This window comes from Dipodomys ordii, unplaced genomic scaffold (assembly GCF_000151885.1).
Source record: "Dipodomys ordii isolate 6190 unplaced genomic scaffold, Dord_2.0 Scaffold6, whole genome shotgun sequence".
NCBI classification, from domain to species: Eukaryota; Metazoa; Chordata; class Mammalia; order Rodentia; family Heteromyidae; genus Dipodomys; species Dipodomys ordii.
In genome coordinates this window covers 6387700-6408769 of record NW_012267222.1, presented here as the reverse complement: position 1 = coordinate 6408769, position 21070 = coordinate 6387700, and the positions used below count along the sequence as shown (strand labels likewise).

Genomic DNA, 21070 nt, shown 5'->3' with positions numbered 1-21070 from the left:
GCTGCTAACGGATAAATTTGCTGCTGATCAAGGACCACACACACACTACGTGTAATTTCATACACGTGCACATACTGCATAGTACAATAGTCTCTTGATTGAAGCTAGGGGGTGAGCACATGTACGTGCACATGCATGCACACACATGTGCACACAAATACACTCACACAGAGGTGTAAAACGCACAGACCAAGCAATGTACAAACCAACCTGGAGTGGGAGAAAGGAAACCAGAAATTTGTCATACACAGACACACACACAGTATGAGTGTATATACTATTTTATATATTTTCTCTGTCTTTTTTGTTTTCCTGTTTTTACCTTTTCTTTCTTCTTCTTTTCCTTTCTGGCTACTCATTTCCATTCTTTAACTGTTACAATTTATATCGGCATATAATGTTAAATAATTACAGGGAGCGGAGCTCACTCTAGTGAGGATATAAACGCGCTGTGGGAATCTACAGATTTAAACAAATAACACTCACAGCAGGGGGTGAGCGGATGAATTAGCATTAATATCCTGCCTGGGAGATCCCAGTGCACTGGTACTGCTTAAATACAGATCTTTTCTGTAACAGTCAATATGACAGCTCCCGGCAATACGGCCCCTTTTCCCTATCCCAGTCAATATAGCAGCCAGTGAAAATAGAAACGTCCCTATAGCAATCAATATAGCAGCCAGCTAAAATAAACCCTTCCCTTTTAAGGGCTATATAATAGTCAGCTAAATGGAAGAATTGGCACCCCTGCTGGATAGCTCAGCAGAGAAGCCAAGGAATGCACAAGGCTCAAGCAGCTCCTGGAAAAGGCCCTGTCTGGGAAGGGAGGAGATACCGATAGGTAGAGAATCAAAAGGGCGAGGGATGCTTGGTGAACTGCTCCAAGGCCCTAGGAGTAATTACCCATGTCATAAGCAGGTGACAGGGCCACCTCTCACTGAGGTTTAATTAAAATGGCCAGAAAGTTTAGAATCCTTGTTCAAACTGTCAGCTGGAACAGGGGAACATCCTCCCTCAGTGGGGAGTAAAAGTATCTTGATTCAAACGCCCCTACCCTGTTCCCACCTTAGTCTCCAAAGGTGAATATAAAGTTAACAGCTTCTGTTTTTCTATTTTTCAGCATCAAGACATTCATTGTGTTCATATCAGACATCCAGCATAGTGAGTGAAAAATATAGCATTCAATGTCAAATGCTATCCAGAGTATGGGGGGAAGGAAGAAGTGGGGGGTGTCCATGTCCTATTTTTAAAACGCTGGGTTATTAGCTGGGTGCTGGTAGCTAATGCTATATTCCTAGCTACTCATGAGGCTGAAACCTGAGGATTGCAGTTCAAAGCCAGACTGGGCAAGAAAATCCATGAGACTCATCTCCAATTAACCACCAAAAAGCCAGTAGTGGAGCTGTGGCTCAAATGGTAGAATTCCAGCCTTGAGCAAAAAAGCTCAGGGACAGTGTTCAGGCCCTGAGTCCAAGCCCCAGGACCAGCACAAAACAAAACAAAAAAACACCACTACCACTTAGCTATTAATTTATTTAATATTATGATGGCACCACATTTTCCACTACTTACATCACATCTTGTAGTCAGATAGGAAGTTTTGCTACAATAGAATTCAGGAGATGGCTTCCCTGAAGGCCAATGTAGATCAAAGGCCTTTAGGAAAGGATAAAGAGGACACGGAGCATGTGGTAAGGAGTCTGCCATGTATCTGAAGTCACTGGGTTTTTTGGGTGTTTTTTTTTTTTTTCATTAGAACTAGCTACCTCTAAAATTAGTTCGGCTGGATTTAAGGGTTTGACAAATGTAGAATAGAACCACTGACACCAGTGCAGGTTTCCAGCTAACATACCTAAAGTTAATGCTGGGATTCTGTTATGCTCCAAAGCAGATGCACACTGGGGACCCACCCACCTTCATTAAAATTCGACAATCTGTCTACCATCCTTTGGGCAAATCCACAGAGAATCCCGATTTCCTTGGCCAGGTGTTTAACACCCAACGATGCTCATGTCATCAATCAAATGATTTAGTCAAGTGCCACCGTGTTGGGTGTCAGAAAAAAAAAAAAAAAAAAAAAAAGATCCTTCAAGTTCTGGTTAAGAATGCTAGTCCTTAAAAATTTAGGGCTATGGGGCTGGGAAGATGGCTCAGTGGTAGAGCTCTTGCCTTGCATGCATGAGGCCCTGGGTTTGATTCCTCAGCACCACATAAGAAAAAAGAAAAAAGCCAGAAGTGGCGCTGTGGCTCCAGTGGTAGAGCGCTAGCCTTGAGCTGAAGAGCTGAGGGACAGCGCCCACGCCCAGAGTTCAGGCCCCATGACCGGACCCAAAAAAAAAATTTAGGGCTTGAAATGTGACTCAAGTGGTAGAGCACCTGTCTAGTAGGCTTGATGCCCTGAGTTCAAACCCCAACACAACTAAAAGAAGAAGAAAAAAAAAGATCCCAGCACCCCCACTTAAGACTAAGAGCACCTGCTCTTCCAGCTAAATAATATCAGATTGAAAAGTGGTAAACATGATCACGGTGATCACATATCATGGCGACACATTTAATCAGGTCTTCCAGTCATAGGCCCACAGTTCCAGAATTCAATAGGTCCCACAATCTTTAAAAGTACTTAGTCACTGGGTGCCAATGGCTCACACTTGTAATCCTAGTTACTCAGAAGGCTAAGATGTGAGGATTGTGGTTTGAAACCAGCATGGACAAGAAACTCCATGAGACTCTTATCTCCAATAAACTGCTCAGAAAAGGCTTCTGGAAGTGGAACTTTGGTTCAAGTGGTAGAATGCTCGCCTTGAACAAAATGCTCGGGGACAGCACCCAACCCCAGAGTTCAAGCCCAGGACTGGCAAAAAAAAGTCTCGCCGGGCGCCTGTAATCCTAGCTACTCAGGAGGCTGAGATCTGAGGATCATGGTTCAAAGCCAGCCCGGGCAGAAAAGTCTGTGAGACTTTTATCTCCAATAAACCACTAGAAAACCAGAAGTAGCACTGTGGTTCAAGCAGTAGAGCACTCACCTTGAGCTGAAGAGCTGAGGGACAGCGCCCAAGCCCAGAGTTCAAGCCCCACAACCAACAAAAGAAAAAAAGAAAAGAAAAAAAAAGTCTCTCAGTCCCTCCATTCAGAGAAGCCACAAGTCCATAAAAGTCATAAGTAGATCTAGGGCTGGGTACCCATGGCTCAAGCCTGTAATCCTAGCTACTCAGTAGGCAGAGATTTGAAAAAGTTCAGAATCAGCCTGGGCAGAAAAGTCCATTAGGCACTTATTTCCCATTAATCAGCAAAATGCCAGAAGTGGGATGTGACTCAAATGGTAGAATGCCAGACTACCAGCCAGAAAAAAGCTAAACAAGAGCTCAAGGCCCTGAGTTCAAGACCCAGTACCGGCAGGCTGGGGGGGAGGAGAAGTCATAGGTTCCACAGTTTATAGACGTCATGGATCTACAGAAGACCTTCCTAAAGAGTCCTATTGCTCTTAGTCCTCCTGTGAAAAAGGAAGCTATTCAATGAAGGAAAAGAGTATGTGGGAGAGACTGGGGATGCCCCCATTATTTTGCAAAATGTGGTTCCCTAAAAAGTGAGTTACTATTATGATTTGACATGGCACTTAGATTCTAGTGCTGAATCCAGTGAGTGTTTTATAAAAACTTTGACATGCATAGATAGTTCCATCTCCAAACCATACACAAAAATTTGAGGGTATACACTCTTAATCAGATAGCTGGAGAGAATGCATCATGATGTCAGCAAAAACTCCATCAACTACAGATGCCATTATAGTCATCAAAGGTTGAGGGGGCAGGAAGGAAGGGAGGGACAGGGAAAGAGAGAGTAATGAAGGAGAAAATAATTTGAAAGGAAAGGGGGAAGCGAAACATAAAAGATGAGAGATAACAGAAGAGTTACAAAAAAAGAAAGACAAAACCTCACTGGCATTTACAGTGTAAAGCTTTCAGGCATTTTATGAAATGACAGTTGCAATAAAACAAATAGAATAGTGAGTCATCTGGTTTCCAACTTGAGTCAAAAGCGGCTGTTTCTAGACAAACTGCAAGAAAAGCAGCTCAGCTGCCTGCATATTTAAAGATGCCTATCTGTGCACCACAGCTACAGAACAAGATGTGGAGAGAAAGAACAAGGAGGTGGGAGTGAGTGTTGTCTTTACTGGTCCCAGTGTCACTGCAAATAAAGACTGTCAAGATTTAAACCATAATAATAGAAAGGCTATAAAGGTCTGGGTTATAATGTTTCCTCCGATGTTCCCTTTCATAAAATGCCCTCTTTATGTTGCCTATGTGGCAATGATCCACCAAACATCAGTGTATGTGGGCCTCAGTGGGAATGTCATACCCCAGGCTCCTGCAGAAAGTCAGGCGGCAACTGTGTAAGTCCAGCCCCTTGGTTCATCATCCTCACTGTGGTGAGTGAACATACATACTTACTCACTCCTCAAATGTGTACTGAGTGCCTGCTTTCCACCAGGAGCTAAGCAATACCGCACACACACCCCCCACAGAAGACTTCGCAATGTATCCAGGTGTCAAGCACCTGTTAGATGGCCATATAACACCTATCCCACCTCAGAACCTAAACATCTTCCTTATACAAGTATCTGGCACTCCAAGAGTGAACTGGGCTTTTCCTCCCTGTGCCAGAGCAAAGTATATATGGTGGGATGCAAATCAGATAAGGACTCAAAGAGGGGACTCAGCTGGGCACCCATAAAGACCTTTTTACTGGGTCTTAGCAGACCCAAATGGGCAGAAGACCACTGGTTTCAAGAGAATTATTTATCTGCTGCCTACACCTAAACATTCTAGCACCAGGGGCCACAAAGTCAGAGAAGGGCTAGCCTAGTGTGTGTAAGATCCAGAGTCCAGTTCTTAGCAAATCCCTTTTACCCACCCCCCCTCCCCACCTCCAAGTAGAAACATTACCTCCCTGCAAATTAGTACTTTATATACCCAAATTTTAACACATGACAATGAGGTATGAAGCAAGACAGATGATGGCGATGCTAGAACCACATACAGGGATAAAATGGGGCTGACATCTGTAAATCAGGGACACTGTGTGGGGTAATTAGAGAAGCCAAGAACAAAATTAGGAAAGGACCGATCTAGTCAAGCCTGACTCAGTGGCAGATACAGAATGATAGCTCATGTTTGCTAGGTGCGCAGCCAATGCCAACCACAAACCACCACCAGGCTGCCTTCCCTGTTGATCTGTAATTGGTGAGCCTGTGATAGAGCTACCAATTATTTTTAGGCCCCTGTATTTAGTTCACAGACAAAGGGAAGCAGGAGAGACCAGTTGGTAAAGAGTAAGTTATGGCCATGAAAATATATTGTATTTTACAGAGCTGCTTCAGCAGGAAAAGCCACTTGGAAAATAAAAAGTGAAAGAATAAAATAAGCTAGAGAAACTTAATTTTCTTCTCTCTTCCTCCCAAAGCCACACTTAGGATAAAATGAGGTTTGTGCAGGTTAATCCTTATGAGGTAAGAAAAAAATGATTAAATACATTAAAAAAATCAATTGTACATTAAACCAAATCCAGGAACTGCAAAAACAAACACGCCAGCTTTCCTCCAGCTGGTATTAGCTCTGCCAGTCTGGCCAGCAGGGGATACCCCCACCTGAAGGAGAGAAGCCAAAGAGGTGAGAGAAATGGGGGGCAGAGGAGGAGTAGCTCACTAGAAATGAAGTTATCTCTAGACATTACAAAGGAAGAATTAAAAAGCCTTAAAAATAGAGCTCTGGAGACCAGATTGAAATACTTGAAAATCCAATAGAAATAACTAATGATAATGATAACAATTGATAAACAGAAATTACAAGCTACTTCACTGTGAAAGAACACACCACTATTTCTAGTTATTTCTTCTGCTCATTAACATATTCTATTAGCTTGCATCTTTCAGAGCAATGTCAGAGAGAGCTTGCAAGTGAGGCTGTGGCACACACCCACTCTGTGTGGGAACTCCTACTCTTCCTCAGTGCCCTGCAATCCCTACTGCAAAGTCACAAAAAAAGAAAGTAGCACTGGTCACTGCCTTTTTTATGGTAGAGTCAGAACTGAGAATTCCTAGCTAATCCTAAATAACTCCCCCCCTCCCCCCCCTGCCCCTGCCCCCTGGGCCGAAGGGTGCTAATTTGCTTTTCTGTGTATACTAAAACCATTGGGGTCTCCCTGCAAGCAACCTCTTCCATTCCCAGAATTCACTTGGGCCACACAGCTGGAAGGCTCTGAGGGAAGGTAAGAGCAAGGTGTGAGATGCCCTTTAGTTTGGGGACCCAAAGTCTAAACAACTGGAAAACCCAAAAGTTTTCCCCTCAATATGCTTCTGTGAGAAGTCATTGGCAATTGCAGAGAAAGCCACAAACTTGGCTTGATTGGAGAATGCTGACAGAAGAACAAGCAGCCATCTACATGACAGTGGTATTCCCAACAGAATGAGATGAGCCAGCCCATGGGGGAAGTCTGAAAACCTCTTAACACTGCTAGAGCAGGTTATCAATGTCTGGCAGTTGGCAACAGTAAGAGCTGACAAAAAGATCTGACTTTCTTAAAGGCATCTATATTCTCTTATCTTCAAAGCAGGTGAACTTTGCCGGCCTGAACTCCAACAATGAGGAATGTCTGGCTGCTGGGGGGGGGACACAGATAAAGGATTTACCTAAGGGACAAAGAAAGTAAAGAGAGGATCCTGGATATTGTGTTTCCTTTACTTAGGTGGATTCCGGTGACTCCCTGAAGACCTGTGCGGCTCCACTTTAAGAGGCAGAGTGAAAAGCAAATCGCTCACTTGTCCAACCTTCACTCTGCCAGCAGGACATGGAATAACAGGCAGTTGCTGCCCCCTAGAAGCTGCCAGGGATATAGCACCTTCTATAGAGACATCAGATGAAAAGATCCTATTATCTCCCTAGGTCCTATAACCTGTCATTACTGAGGTACATGGGTGCAGACGCCTCCTCCAAGCCCGAGGAGGCGCACATCACCTATGATAAATTAATAGGTGCCTTTCCAACAACTAGAATGCATACAAAAGACTCCAACCAGGGAGAACACAGTAAGGCAACAGCTCCACAGAGCAACCTCAGATCACAAAGGCCTTTGCCAGAGCCGCAGTCTATCTTATGCAGCGACCCCTCACCAGGCCAGTGCCATCCACAGTGAGGTCAATGCCACGCCCAGACCTGTGCTCCCCGTCTGCCCAAGTACAGCAGTACAGATCTGGCCTTTGAAATTCCAGTACTGCCACTCCCTTGCTTCTAGAAGTCTGACTGGCCTGGCCTCAGTTTCCTCACTGTATAATGAGGATGTGGGTACTGCTCACCACAGGTGTGGGAGCCTCGAACAAGATAAAGAAACCAGCAGCCCAGTTAGCAATTAGTTGCTCTCCTGACCTATGGGATCAGAACTAATAACTGCTCAGTTAATGGAAAAAATAGTTAAAATGGGGAAGGATTAAAAACAAGCCTACTCTACATACCTTTAGCATTTTATGTGAAATTAAATCCTATAAATGTACAGTCATTCCCTAATCTTTTGATGTAGAGCCAAGACCTTTTCTTTGAGTGTGGGCCACAAAACGAAGTTCCCAGACATCTTTTTTGCATAAACGCCATCCAGACATAATGCACACACATTTCTAAAGCAAAGTGAAAACTTTGATTCTTTCAAAGTAGAGAATTCGTTCAAAGTAGTTTTTATTGCCTTGTCCCAATATTTAACTGTCATCTCTCTCACACCTAGTTTGATGGCAATCTTTTTAGATCACATTTACCAAACATTTAACCTCATTTTTACAAAAAAGTTTTCACATTAATGTTCATAGAACACATTAGACTTGTGGACTCCTCTTCACATATATATTTCACCTGCATATATCGTGTTTAATAAAGTGATCTAGTTCAAGAACATGCATGCTAGGGGCATGGAATGGCTGTGACTTCTCAGTGGGAGAAGTGGCAGAACTGTGCCACAGTTTCATCTTCAGAGCCACAGCCTGGTGAGAGGTTCCCAGGTCCCGCATGGCGAGGAGCTGGGCTACAACAGTACATCTAGCACTAGCTCCTAACACAGTTAAGAAGTATGTGTCAGCTGCATGCCAGTGGCTCATGCCTATAAATCCTAGCTATTCAGGAGTTGAGATCTGAGGATCACTGTTAAAAGCCAGCCTGGGAGAAAAGTCTCTGAGACTCCTATCTCCAACTTCCAATTGGAAGTAGTGTTGTGGCTCAAAGTAGTAGAGAACTAGCAAAAGAGCTCAGGGACAGCACCTAGGCCTCAAGTTCAAGCCCCTCGATCAACATAAAAAAAAAAGGAAAAGAATGTAGCCAGGTGCCAGTGGCTCATGCCTGTAATCCTAGCTACTAGGGGGACTAAGATCTGAGGATCGCAGTTCAAAGCCAGCCCGAGCAGGAAAGTCTGTGAGACTCTTATCTCCAATTAACCACCAGAAAACCAGAAGTGGTGCTGTGGCTCAAGTGGTAGAGTGTTCGCCTTGAGCTGAAGAGCTACGGGACAGTGCCCAGGCCCAGAGTTCAAGACTCACAACCGACCAAGAAAAAAAGAGTGTTTATTGGCATCCCATATCATTTCACAAGAGATCTGAAATGGCTTGAAAGTACAAACAAGACAAAAGGACAGAACAGAGGAAAAAATACAGGAAAAGGAAAAAAGATATTCCCCTTCTCTACAAAAATCCACTTGGAATTTTGTGTGGAAAAACAAAAACATTTACACAAATAACTAACCTGCAGGCTGTTAGCAGTTCTGTGTTACAACAAGGCTGGAAAAAGTGGTCCGCACGTGCGCGCGTGCGTGCGTGCGTGCGTGTGTGTGTGTGGGTGTGTGTGTGTGTGTGTTGGCCCTGGTGTGTGTGTTGGCCCTGGTGTGTGTGTGAAGTGGCCCTGGTGTGTGTGTGTGTGTGTGTGTGAAGTGGCCCTGGTGTGTGTGTGTGTGAGAGAGAGACAGAGAGAGAGAGAGAGAGACAGAGAGACAGAGAGAGAGCAGACACTAAGGGTACAGGGAGTGATTGCTGATGGGAGCACCATTCCACAGACATTGCACAGACAGGGAGCCAAGACCCAGGGTGGCTGCAGAGGCAAGAGGTCACAAAGATGGCAGCGCGTCTTCTCCTCGACAGCGTAATTTATCACTGCACGTGCCCCGCTGGGGGCCATGTGTTAGCTTCTCTCTGCCTCCGACTGTCAGGGAGTGCCCCCAGATAGATTTACCTCAAGAATCACTCAGTGTCCGCCTCATCTCTAGACTGCTCGGACAAACTCATAATGGCAGAGCGAAGATTTGTGGAGCAACAAGCATAAATCTTGGTTATAACTACAAACCATAAAAGAAAGGAGAGCTGGGAGGGAAGAAGGAAGGACGGCGAATGCGTCCTTCTCCCAAGCACCACTTTATCTTCCTGCGGCTTTGCACAGAACGCAAGGGGGATTAACTATGAGATCGTATTTTTCAAACCCAAATCAGTCTGTATGGTTTGACAATGGGCTCAAAACGGTTTAAATTGGAATTACCCTAGGAAATGGAGGGCACAGAGCTTCCTAAGTAGAACATGGCATTCAGGACTGTTCAAAGCAGGCCCTGTAAAGGCTTTGCCCAAGATGACCAAATGAAATGATCACACTTAAAGACACTTTTTGATGAAAACCATTTTAATTTTAGAGACGCCCCTTTGCCCTTACAAAAGCTGAAGATCCCAGAGCACGTGAGAAATTAAACTTAGGTCTCCTGGAGAAAAGGGGACAAAGGCTTCCTCCAGGAAAAGTGACATAGGGACAAGATGAAAGACCAAACCTCCCAAACACAGTGTGCTCTGACAAAACATACATAAGCACCCATTCCCCTTGTTTCTACTTCTCTAAACAAGGATGCTGCCCAAGTTATCTATCCACTAGGCAGGGCCTCTGATTATAGGAAATCTAGCAAATACAAAGTATTACTATGAAAGCCAGGAACCAGAACATAAACAAAGCGGAAGAACTATTTCAAATTCCATTTCTTTAATTATGACTCTAAAGAGTCTTGATTCATCTAATAATTATTTGTAAAAGGATACCTCCAAACTGAAAAACCACCTCTTCATTTACCTGAAAGAGGAAACAACTTAAAGGGCACCACCTAGTCTTTTCCATAAACCTTCTCAGACTATAATAGGAAGGATGGAGTAAGAGGCGGTAATTTCAACATCAGCCAGCGGCCTAGAGATTATATAGCCACCCAGAAATGGAATGAGGCTTTTCTTCAGTCCATCCATTTCAACATGTAGATCTAACCAGTTTTCCTCTGTAGATGTAGCAGAACAGGTGGGCCGCTCAAGTGCTCCGCCAGCAGGAGCTGGTGTGCAATGGTATTAAAAATAAAAAAGAGGGCCAGGTGTCAGTGGCTCATGACTGTAATCCTAGCTAGTTAGGACACTGAGATCTGAGAATTTCGGTTCAAAGCTAGCCAAGGCAGGAAAGTCCATGAGACTCTTATCTCCAATTAGCCAACAGAAAACTGGAAGCGGTGCTATGGTTCAAGTGGTAGAGCACTAGCCTTGAGCTGAAGAGCTGAGGACAGCGCCCAGGCCCAGAGTTCAAGCCCCATGACAGACAAAAAGAAAAATTATAATTATTATTATAAAGTAAAAATAGGCTTGGAAGGCAGCTCGGTGGTAGAGTGCTTGCCTTGCATGCATGAGGCCCTGGGTTGATTCCTCAGCACTATATAAACAGAAAAAGCCAGAGAGGCAATCCTGACAGAGTAGTATATACTTGTAACCCCTATTCAAGAGCTGAAGAAAATAGGATCATAAGTTCAAGGTCAGCCTGGGCAATAAAGTAAGACCCTGTTTTATATATATAAGTAAACAAAGAGTAGATTTTGGATTATCCTTACTTATACCCTCACAGAAATCTCTGGGCAAGAAATTTAGGTTGCTAGTAGTTCGCAGCTATAATCCTAGCTACTTAGGAGGCTGAGATTTGAGGATCACAGATCCAAGTCAGCCTGGAAAGTAAAGTCTGTGAGATTCTGATTTCAACTAAATTACCAAAAGAGGAGTAAGTGAAGCTATGATTCAAATGGTAAATTGTTAGCCTGGAGCAAAAAAGCTCAGGGACAGAACCCATGCCCTGAGTTCAAGTCCCAGGATACACACACACACACACACACACACACACACACACGCACGCACGCACGCACGCACGCACGCACGCAAGAAACTAGGTACAAATACACCTAGCTTCAACACTGACACACTAAACAGAAATCAAACAATAGTATTTAATACTTTGAAATTTGGTTTGTTGTATTTTTTTCCTGAAAAAATAGCAATTTCCTAAAATCCCTAAGTGGCTACATGCATTATTCATGTTTGTAAAACACTTTCATAAATACAATATCAAAAACAATTTTATTTCCCCACGTTTTGAATTTTACAAATTATATGTATTGTATTACATACATGCTTATACATACATAAATGAGTATACCCAAAGAAATCTACTGAGCAGCTGGGTGCCAGTGGCTCACACCTGTAATCCTAACTACTCTGGAGGCAGAGATCTGAGGATCATTGTTCAAAGCCAACCCAGGCAGGAATATCCATGAGACTCTTATCTCCAATAAACTACTGAGAAAAAGCTGGAAGTGGCGCTGTGGGTCAAATGGTAGAGTGCTAATAACACAAAGAGGCGGGGGGGGGGGGGGGGGGGGGGGGGGGGGGGGGGGAGGGAGGGAGGGAGGGAGGAAGGAAGGAAGGAAGGAAGGAAGGAAGGAAGGAAGGAAGGAAGGAATCTACTAAGCATGAATATGGAAATGTATTAAGCATGTGTATGTCAGCCTGCCAACAAATTCTCCAAGGAATTATAACCACAAAAGTTGCAAGAGATGCAAGCACTGGGAAGACCATGCCAGGAATATACCTAGAGATCTTTAGGACACAGGCACCTAGCCATAACTATTCTTAAAGAGAAACTTACAATACTGGCTGTCTAAATTCATCAACATATTTATTAATGGCTTTTAGCTGGGCACTAGGGACTCCTACCTGTAACCCTATAATCCTAGCTACTTGGGAGTCTGAGAACAGAACTGCAATTTGAGGACAACCCTGGCAGAAAAGTTCATGAGACTCCTTCTAAATTACACAGGAGGTTGAGTTTGGGAGGATCACAGTTCCAGGCCAGTTCTGGCAGAAAAGTCTGCAAGACTCCATCCCAAGAGAAAGAAACTGGGTGTGGTGGTGTGTACCTTTCATCCCAGGAAAGACTAAAATGCAATGGGGCAGGAAGTTAGATCCTATCGCAAGCCAGGTGCCCTGGCTCACGCCTTAATCCTAGTTACTCAAGAGGCTGAGATTTGAGAGTCACAGTTTAAATCCAACAGTTTGAATCCAACCTGGAGAGTGAAGTTCATGAGACTCTTTTATCTCCAAGTAGCCACCTAAAAAAACGGAAGTGGAGCTGTGGCTTGAGTGGTAGGGTGTTAATTTTGAGTAAAAAAGCTCAGGAGCAGAGCCTAGGTCCTGAGTTCAAGCCCCACATCTGATAAAAAAAAAAATCCAAAGCAAGAAAATGGGGGGGGGCGGTAGAAGCATCGCTCACTGGTAGAGTACCTGCCTAGCAATCAGAAGGCCACCAGTACCATCACAAAAGAAAGGAAAGAAGGAAAAAAAGAAAGGGGGGAGGAGGCAGGGGAAGGGGGGAGGGAGGGAGAGAGAGGGAAAGAAAGAGAGGAGAGAGAGAGAGAGAGAGAAAGAAAGAAAGAAAAGAAAGAAAGAAAGAAAGAAAGAAAGAAAGAAAGAAAGAAAGAAAGAAAGAAAGAAAGAAAGAAAGGAAGGAAGGAAGGAAGGAAGGAAGAAATTATTAATGGCCTTTTGATTACCAGGCTCCAGTTAAATGACTTACAAACAAAATAGAGAAACTTTAGGCATCCCAGTTATAAAGCAGTTGAGCTTCTCCAGAAATAAGCTCCAGTACTGTCTGGACAAGGTTCCCACCTAATCTCAGAGAAACCTGAGGCTACAGGCTGTACCACAAGAGCAAAACTACTGAGACAGCTGCTTCTGCAACTGCAGAGAATCCATACTTGAAAGGATTCAGCATACTTTAAAATATTAACTTAGCTAGATTCTCGCTCACAATTATAAGTTATCATCTCAGAAAGATGAGATCTGATGATCAAGGTTCAAAACCAGCCCAGGCAAGAAAAGTCTGTGGGACTCCTATCTCCAATTAACTATCACAAAAGTCAGAAGTAGAGCTGTGGCTCAAGTGGTAGAGCACTAACCTTGAGCACAAAATGTTCAGGGACTAGGTCTAGGCCTGGAGTTCAAGCCCAGAACCAGCAATAAACAAATAAGCAAATAAATAAATAAAAACAAATTATACACACACACACACACACACACACTTAGAAAAGCTGGCAAAGTGCAAATCATCATCATCATTTAAAAAAATACATTGTATTATAGTTTGGGATTGTATTGGAGGAGGATTATAGGAGACCAAGACAGAAAGGGGGGAAAAAAACAGAAGCAGGGAGGGTGGGGTAGGGTAGGCCTATAATCTCAGCAGAGACGGGAGAACCAAGAGACAGGAGAATCAAGTTCAAGGCCAGTGTAGGTAACACAGGCACTTTAATGCCAGCCAGGGCTATGTAGCAAGAATCTAAAAGAGGGATGGGGGGAAGTTAGAAGGGAAGGAAAAAAAGAAAAGGAAGAGAAGGAGGGAGTCAAGGAGTGGAAAGGAGATAAAGAAGGAGGGAAGGAAGCAGTGGGGATGGGGGGAGCCTATGACTAAAAGAAAAGAGGATCACGAGACTCAGCTATTAGACACAACTTGGTGTCAATGAGAAAAAAGCTGGAATTCTAGTTAGGCCAAAACTTCTATGTACTGTGTAAAGTGGGTGAGCAATTACATTATGGAATATTGAGAAACTGAGTTGAAACAAATGAGTCGACATGTAAGTGAAACCTTTACTTATTGCTTACTTCAAATACCCAGAAGGCATGACTAAAAGCTTACTTAACCCCAGCTTCAGTATCCAAGGAAGATAGGAATTGAGTTACCCCATGACAACAGCAGTCTACCGGCTCATTTTTATTTTTTGTTATTGTACTTTGTAGTGCTGGGAATTGAACCTAAGGCCTCACACATGCTAGGCATGCACCATTGAGCTATATCACCAACTCATACTCTCTCTCTTTCTAAGTTGGTCACGGGGCTTGAACTCTGGGCCTAGGGGCTGTCTCTGAGCTCTTCAGCTCTACCACTTGAGCCATAGCACACTTCTGGTTTTCTAGTGGTTAACTGGAGTTTATGGAGTCTCACAGGGACTTTCCTGCCCAGGCTGGCTTTGAACTGCGATCCTCAGATCTCAGCCTCCTGAGTAGCTAGGATTAGAGGCGTGAGCCACTGGCACCCAGCTCCTTTCTGTTTTTGAGACATGGTCTCATTCTGCAGCCCAGGCTATTTTCTAGCCCCAAATCCTCTTTCCTTAGCCTCCTAAGTACTAGAATTACAAGAATGTGCCACCATACCCAGTTGCCCTCATTCTTGAAGACCTACGTACCAGGTGGGGACTAAATCTTGCCAGGGCAGCACAAGGAACCAGATAAAGGCTCTATATATGCTCTAGGATAGGCACATATGCACTACCAGAAAGCCAGCTCTGTGGGGAGGTCACACAAGGTTTTCTACAGATCTGGGAGAAGCTGAAGGCCAGCCCTCTGGAATGTTGTCAAAACTACTTCCGGAGGGAAACAAAGTTCCTGAAGAGAGTATAAATGAGAAAGGGTAATTCATAATTTTAACTTTAGCCAAGAGTTTTGTTATAACATTGGAGAATTTCAAGCCAAATTAAACAAATTTCTCAAGCCAGTCTGTTTCTCATTCCACAGCACTATGGAGACCAGGCAGGTTGTTATAGCATAACTAACCCACCCACTTAACACAGTCAGGTGGCTGGGCCGGTTTTATGTGGGGACAGCAGGGCTGGGGGCGCTGAAGGGGCCACAGAAGGCAATATGCAAGGTCACTACTCGACTAGACTCAAGCCAGGATATGTCTACAAACACCATGTGCCATTTAGAGACTACAAAACTATACTTCTCACCAGTAGATCACACAGGGTTTTTACCATCCAGAGAGGACAGTAATAATAATCAGGCCTTCTTCCCACCCTAGCAAAGAAGGCAAAAGAACAGTGCAAATGCCTAACATATCAAGGTGGCAAGATCACCTGTACAGTACTACCCTGACCCACCCAACCAAGTTTCTTCTATTTTCATTCAACCCAGGGCCTCCTCCCCCAAGCTAAGGCCTATCCCTCACTCTTTTACTAAGGAGAACAATTACTGCTCATACTAGAACAGAGAAAAAGGTTATTATATATCTGTTTAGTCTAAAGTGTAGACAATAGGAAGCTTCTATTAAGGAATTGTAATCCTATCAGGAGGCTGAAATCTGAGGATCGAGGTTCAGTGCCAGCCTGAGCAGAGGAAGTCTATGAAATTCTTATCTCCAATTAACCAGCAACAAGCTGTAAGTGGAGGTGCGGCTCAAGTAGTAAAGTACCAGTCCTGAGGAAAAAAAAGCTTTGAGAGTCCCTGAGTTCAAGCCCCACTACCAGCAAACAGACACACAGACAGACACAGACACACATACACACACACACAATTAATAAATTTAAAAAAAAATTTTTTTTGGTCAGTCGTGGGGCTTGAACTCTGGGCTTGGGCGCTGTCCCTCAGCTCTTCAGCTCAAGGCAAGCACTCTACTGCTTGAGCCACAGCGCCACTTCCAATAAATTAAAATTAAAATAATTCACCAACACTGGATTCTCTATTCCTCAAGCTTCAAGAGTCCTAACAACCATCCCTAAGTACTGTCCGTCCACCTTCTTCATTCTCTGGTCCCCAGTTAGGCAAACCCACAAGAAATTATACCCAATTTGTGCTATTTTGTAACATTATCTATAGTCTCACACTGCTTGCTAAATGCTTCATACATATAAATGCCTTTTCTTTCAAAAACAAAATATAGGGTCGCTTGAGAAGCAGGCTTTCACTGCTGCAACTGTCTGTTTCCCAATCCTCATGCCTAAACTGAGTAGAACTCCAAGAGACAGCTCACAGAAGTACCCTGAAGACCCCTCTCCCAGACAGAGCTGAGCACCATGCCCGCAAGCCACAGTCCCAAGGCCTGACACCCCATCATGACTCCACCATAGCAGCCACAAGCCCTCCTCCTGCACCTCCAGCCTGCTTCATGAGCAGGCCCTCAGCAGGCTTCTTGGCCTGACATCCTCCCCCTGCCACTCTCAAGAGAAAGAAGTTGTCGCACAAGACCATAGAACTCGGCTGGTGCCCTCATTTAATCAGGCTGCTGCAAATGGTTGGCCAAAAGCAATAAGGGCATGACTGAGAGACTGTGGGAGTTTAATATAAAAAAATTAATAACAAAAAAAAGAGGAGGGGAAGGAGAAAGGGTCTACCTTTTAATAGGGCCCTAATTACCCAACTCACAGGATCAGCCCAAATGAGATGGGAGTTTATTTCGGGGTTTTTTTTTAATTATTGTTTTTTTATATATATATAAATTGCTGCTATGTGTTTTCTTTCCTCTGAGCAATTATGCAGCAAGTATGTAAAGAGGAGAAAAAATATTAATTAAATATAAGGTAATTGTAGAGTTGGCCTGGAGAGAATGAGTCTGAACTCCGGACGATCGCAGACTACTAGGGTTTGAAGACTGCTCAGGGCCTCCCAGAAAAGAAAGAAATAAAAATACAACCAGCCAACAAGCAGATACACAGTGTAGCAGCAAGAAAAAAAGCTGTGTGCAGAACCCTAACTGAGGCAGGGCCTGTAGGGCCCCCAATACCCAGATGTCAGCGAATAGATCAACAGTCAGGACTCCCGAAGAGTTCCCCAACTGGCTTCTCTTCTAGTGATCAACAGACCAGTAGAGAAAAATCCAAAAGAAGACCAAGGAGGGAAAAGACTTAAGAGGACTCTGCTGTTCAGTTCAGATGAAACCAAACTTCAGCCCGAAGGGCTGGCTGAGAGACTCACAGCAGGGAACAAGCATAAACTTCCCAAGTGAGGAACAGGCAAAGAAAAGCCCCCTCTGACTTTGCTCTAAATGAGAGCCAAGGCACCACAAAAAGGGGAAAAGGGGAGTGGTGAGGCAGAGTTGGGATGTGAGTCTACAGCTGATAACAGCAAGTAACACCAATGACAGCACTACTGGCCTGAAACAGCCCCACACACTTGTACATGCTTGGCCTGTTTGCAGCTCAATTGGCTCCATCTCACACTCTGCCTACAAAAAGCTTTAGAACACACCAGACCAGGGGCCTGTTCATACCAGCTAAGGGCCTCACGTCACCTCCTCCCACTCTGCTAGGAGAAGGGTGAAGCAAACAAGTGAGACTGCAGGAGCTGCTGAATCAAAGCCGGGAGGTACACCCTGTGCCTGCCAGTACCCCTCACACAGAGAACCCTGGCTCTCCCCTAAACTGATCCAGCCTGTATGTACAGAACCCGTCCTGCAACCCATGTTTAATGTCAAACAGAACAACGGTGTGGCAGGCACAAAGGATTCTGGCTTAGACCACCACAGCCAAAGGAAGCACTTTGTAAAGAAAATTATCTACAGTACTCAGTAGGCCTCTTCCCTATCAGCAGTCTAAGATACTATCAGTAATGCCGATCTCAAGCCTAATTACTCACTAGGCAAAACCAGAATTCCCACCCTTACCTGTTCCTTAAAGGCCACCTGAGATGCTCTCACCCTGAGGAACAGAGAGTAGCTACTTCAGACAAAAAATAACATAGGAGGGCTGGGAAGGTGGCTCAGTGGTAGAGCGCTTGCCTTGCATGCATGAGGCCCTGGGTTCAATTCCTCAGCACCACATAAAAAAAAAAGAAAAAAGCTAGAAGTGGCGCTGTGGCTCAAGTGGTAGAGTACTAGCCTTGAGCTGAAGAGCTGAAGGACAGCACCCAGGCCCAGAGTTCAGGCCCCACGACCGGACCCATAAAAAATAAAATAAAAAATAACACAGGAGCCTGGGCTGGTGATCCTCACCTGTAATCATAGCTATTCAGGAGGCTGCGATCTGAGGATCACAATTAAAAGCCAGCCAGGGCAGTAAAGTCTGTGAGACTCTTATCTCCAATTAACCACCAGAAAAACCACACTTAAGTGCTGTGGCTCAAGTGGTAGAGTGCTCACCTTGAGCTGAAGAGCTCAAGGGCAGCACTCAGGCCCAGAGTTCAAGTCCCACAACTGACCAGAAATAAATAAATAAACTAATTAATTAAAATCTAGGCACCAGTGGCTCACATCTGTAATCCTAGCTATTCAGGAGGTTGAGATCTAGAGGACTAGTTTGAAGCTACTCCCGGCAGAAAAGTTAAGATTCCATCTCCAATCAACCAGTAAAAAAGCTGGGCTAGATGGGCTGGGAAGGTGGCTCAGTGGTAGAGCACTTGCCTTGCATGCATGAGGCCCTGGGTTCAATTCCTCAGCACCACATGAGCAAAAAGAAAAAACCCAGAAATGGTGCTGTGGCTCAGGTGGTAGAGCGCTAGCCTTGAGCTGAAGAGCTGAGGGACAGCGCCCAGGCCCAGAGTTCAGGCCCCACAACCGGACCCCCCCCCCCAAAAAAAAAAAAAAACAGAAAAATCCAGAAGTAGAGCTGTGGCTTAAGAGCTCAAGAGCTGAGGGACAGCGCCCAGGCCCAGAGTTCAAGCCCCATGACCAACCAAAAAAAAGTGAACAGTACAGCCCACAATGGTGACTCACATCTGCAATCCTAGCTACTCGGGGAGCTGAGATCAGAGGATAAAGGTTCAAAGCCAGCCTAGGCAGACACATCTTCAATATTCTTATCTCTAATTAACCAAAAAAGATATAGAAATCGTAGCTACTCAGGAGGCTGAGATCTGGGCAGCTAGCTGGCCAGGAAAGTCTGTGAGACTCTTCTCTCCAATTAACCACCAGAAAACTGGAAGTGGCACTGTGGCTCAAGTGGTAGAGCACTCGCCTTGAGCTGAAGAGCTGAGGACAGTGCCCAGTCCCAGAGTTGAAGCCCCATGATTGACCCTCCCCCACCAAAAAAGAGCTAGAAATAGGGCTGGGAATGTGGCTTAGTGGTAGAGTACTTGCTTATAGTATATATGAATCCCCGGGTTTGATTCCTCAGTGCCACAAAAGCAGAAAAAGTAGGAAATGGTACTGTGGCTCAAGTGGTAGAATGCTAGCCTTGAGCAAAAGAAATTCCAGGAATAGCCAAAAAAAAGATAAAGAAAAAAAACTAGTGACATGGGGCTGGGAAGGTGGCTCAGTGATAGAGCGCTTGCCTTGCATGCCTGAGGACCTGGATTCGATTCCTCAGCACCACATGAGCAAAAAGAAAAAAGCCAGAAGTGGCACTGTGGCTCAAGTGGTAGAGCGCTAGCCTTGAGCTGAAGAGCTGAGGGACAGCGCCCAGGCCCTGAGTTCAGGCCCCACAATTGACCAAAAAAATAAATAAATAAAACCTAGTGACATCTCACTAGTCACTACCATCAGCAAGAGTGACCACATGAAGTGGATGCTTCCAGATCCAGAAAAGACCAGATTGTAGTACAAAGAGGTCTTGCTAATCTCTGTGCCCTAGGAGAGGACCCTGGTCCCTTACAGGAAGTCTCCATCGAACATCCATGTTGGAGGAGACCCTTCTGTGTGGCCATAAGGCTGCTTTAGACTCACATGCTACCCAATCACCGGCACTCACCAGCGGCTCTCGGGGCACCACATTTCCACTCCCTGGGGTGGAGCTTGGCTGAAAAAGAAAAACAGAAACAAAAATAAGGTCACACTGCCACCCAATGGGCATCAGAAACCAAAGACAAGCTATTCTCAAGCAATGCACACCAATGTCTCTAACACCTACTCCTCATTAGCCTTGTAAAACTCCAGTGTTACTCTGGGCTACTTGTGAGAAATAGCCCGATAATACAAATCTGTCAGGAAACGAAGATACTACTTCTAGATTTACTGTCACAGCCCCGGAATTACAGAGCTTGATTTTGTTAGAAAGGACACGGATCAATGTCTGAGCAGGAGGGACTGAGCACCATCATGAAATCCACAGAAACAGCCAAGTTCAGAGGGAAAGCTAAGGAGAAAGCCATTCTCAACTCTTTTCTGCCTCCTTCTCTGCAGAAACTGACTAGGAAGAGCATCAGAGCAAAAGTGGAGGACTAACAGCAGCCACAAGGGGGCACCAGTTGTCCACACTCAGGATTTTCCCTGGGCATTATTGGAGTAAAGGACACTAGTTCTTATGTATGCCACCAAGGACACCTCCCCACAATAGAACAGAAAATCCTAGCTTTAAATCCTTTACGGATATAAGTTAATGACAGACTGGCAGACTGAACAGACCAAACCACAAGCAGGCAGGCAGCACTATGGGGGACTGGCCTGACTTCAGCCTGTTTTCTTCCAGGGACCACTACACCATCTCCACTAGTCTTGGACCCTTAACTAAGCTGCTCAAAAATTAGAGAAAAGACAAAATGATAGCTGGGTACTGGTGGCTCACACTTGTAATCCTAGCTACTCAGGAGGCTGAGATCTGAGGATCGCAGTTCAAAGCCAGCCTGGGCAAGAAAGTCTGTGAGACTTATCTCCAATAAACCACCAGAAAACTGAAAAGTGGCGCTGCGGCTCAAGTGGTAGAGCTCCCGCCTTGAGCTCAATCGCTGAGGGATGGCGCCCAGGCCCAGAGTTCAAGCCCCATGACCAACAACGACACAACAACAAGATACAGTGATAGAGACAGCTCTGAAGCAATGTCCAAATCCACACAAGAATAAAACATGCCAATGGGCTAGGAAGTTGGCTCAGTGGTAGAGCGCTTGCCTTGCATGCATGAGGCCCTGGGTTCAATTCCTCAGCACCATATAAGCAGAAAAAAAAAAAAGCCAGAAGTGGCACTGTGGCTCAAGTGGTAGAGTGCTAGCCTTGAGCTGAAGGGCCGAGGGACAGTGCCC

General features: G+C 44.8%; 1 protein-coding gene across 1 annotated transcript in view; it reads right to left on the bottom strand.

The window, feature by feature from the left end:
* Nucleotides 1–21070, bottom strand: part of Pex14 (peroxisomal biogenesis factor 14) — a 148418-nt gene that overhangs the window by 112140 nt on the left and 15208 nt on the right. Inside the window, exon 2 of the mRNA XM_013032886.1 lies at nt 19807–19854. Coding sequence (XP_012888340.1) covers nt 19807–19854 — 48 coding nt within the window. The remainder of the gene's footprint in view (nt 1–19806; nt 19855–21070) is intronic.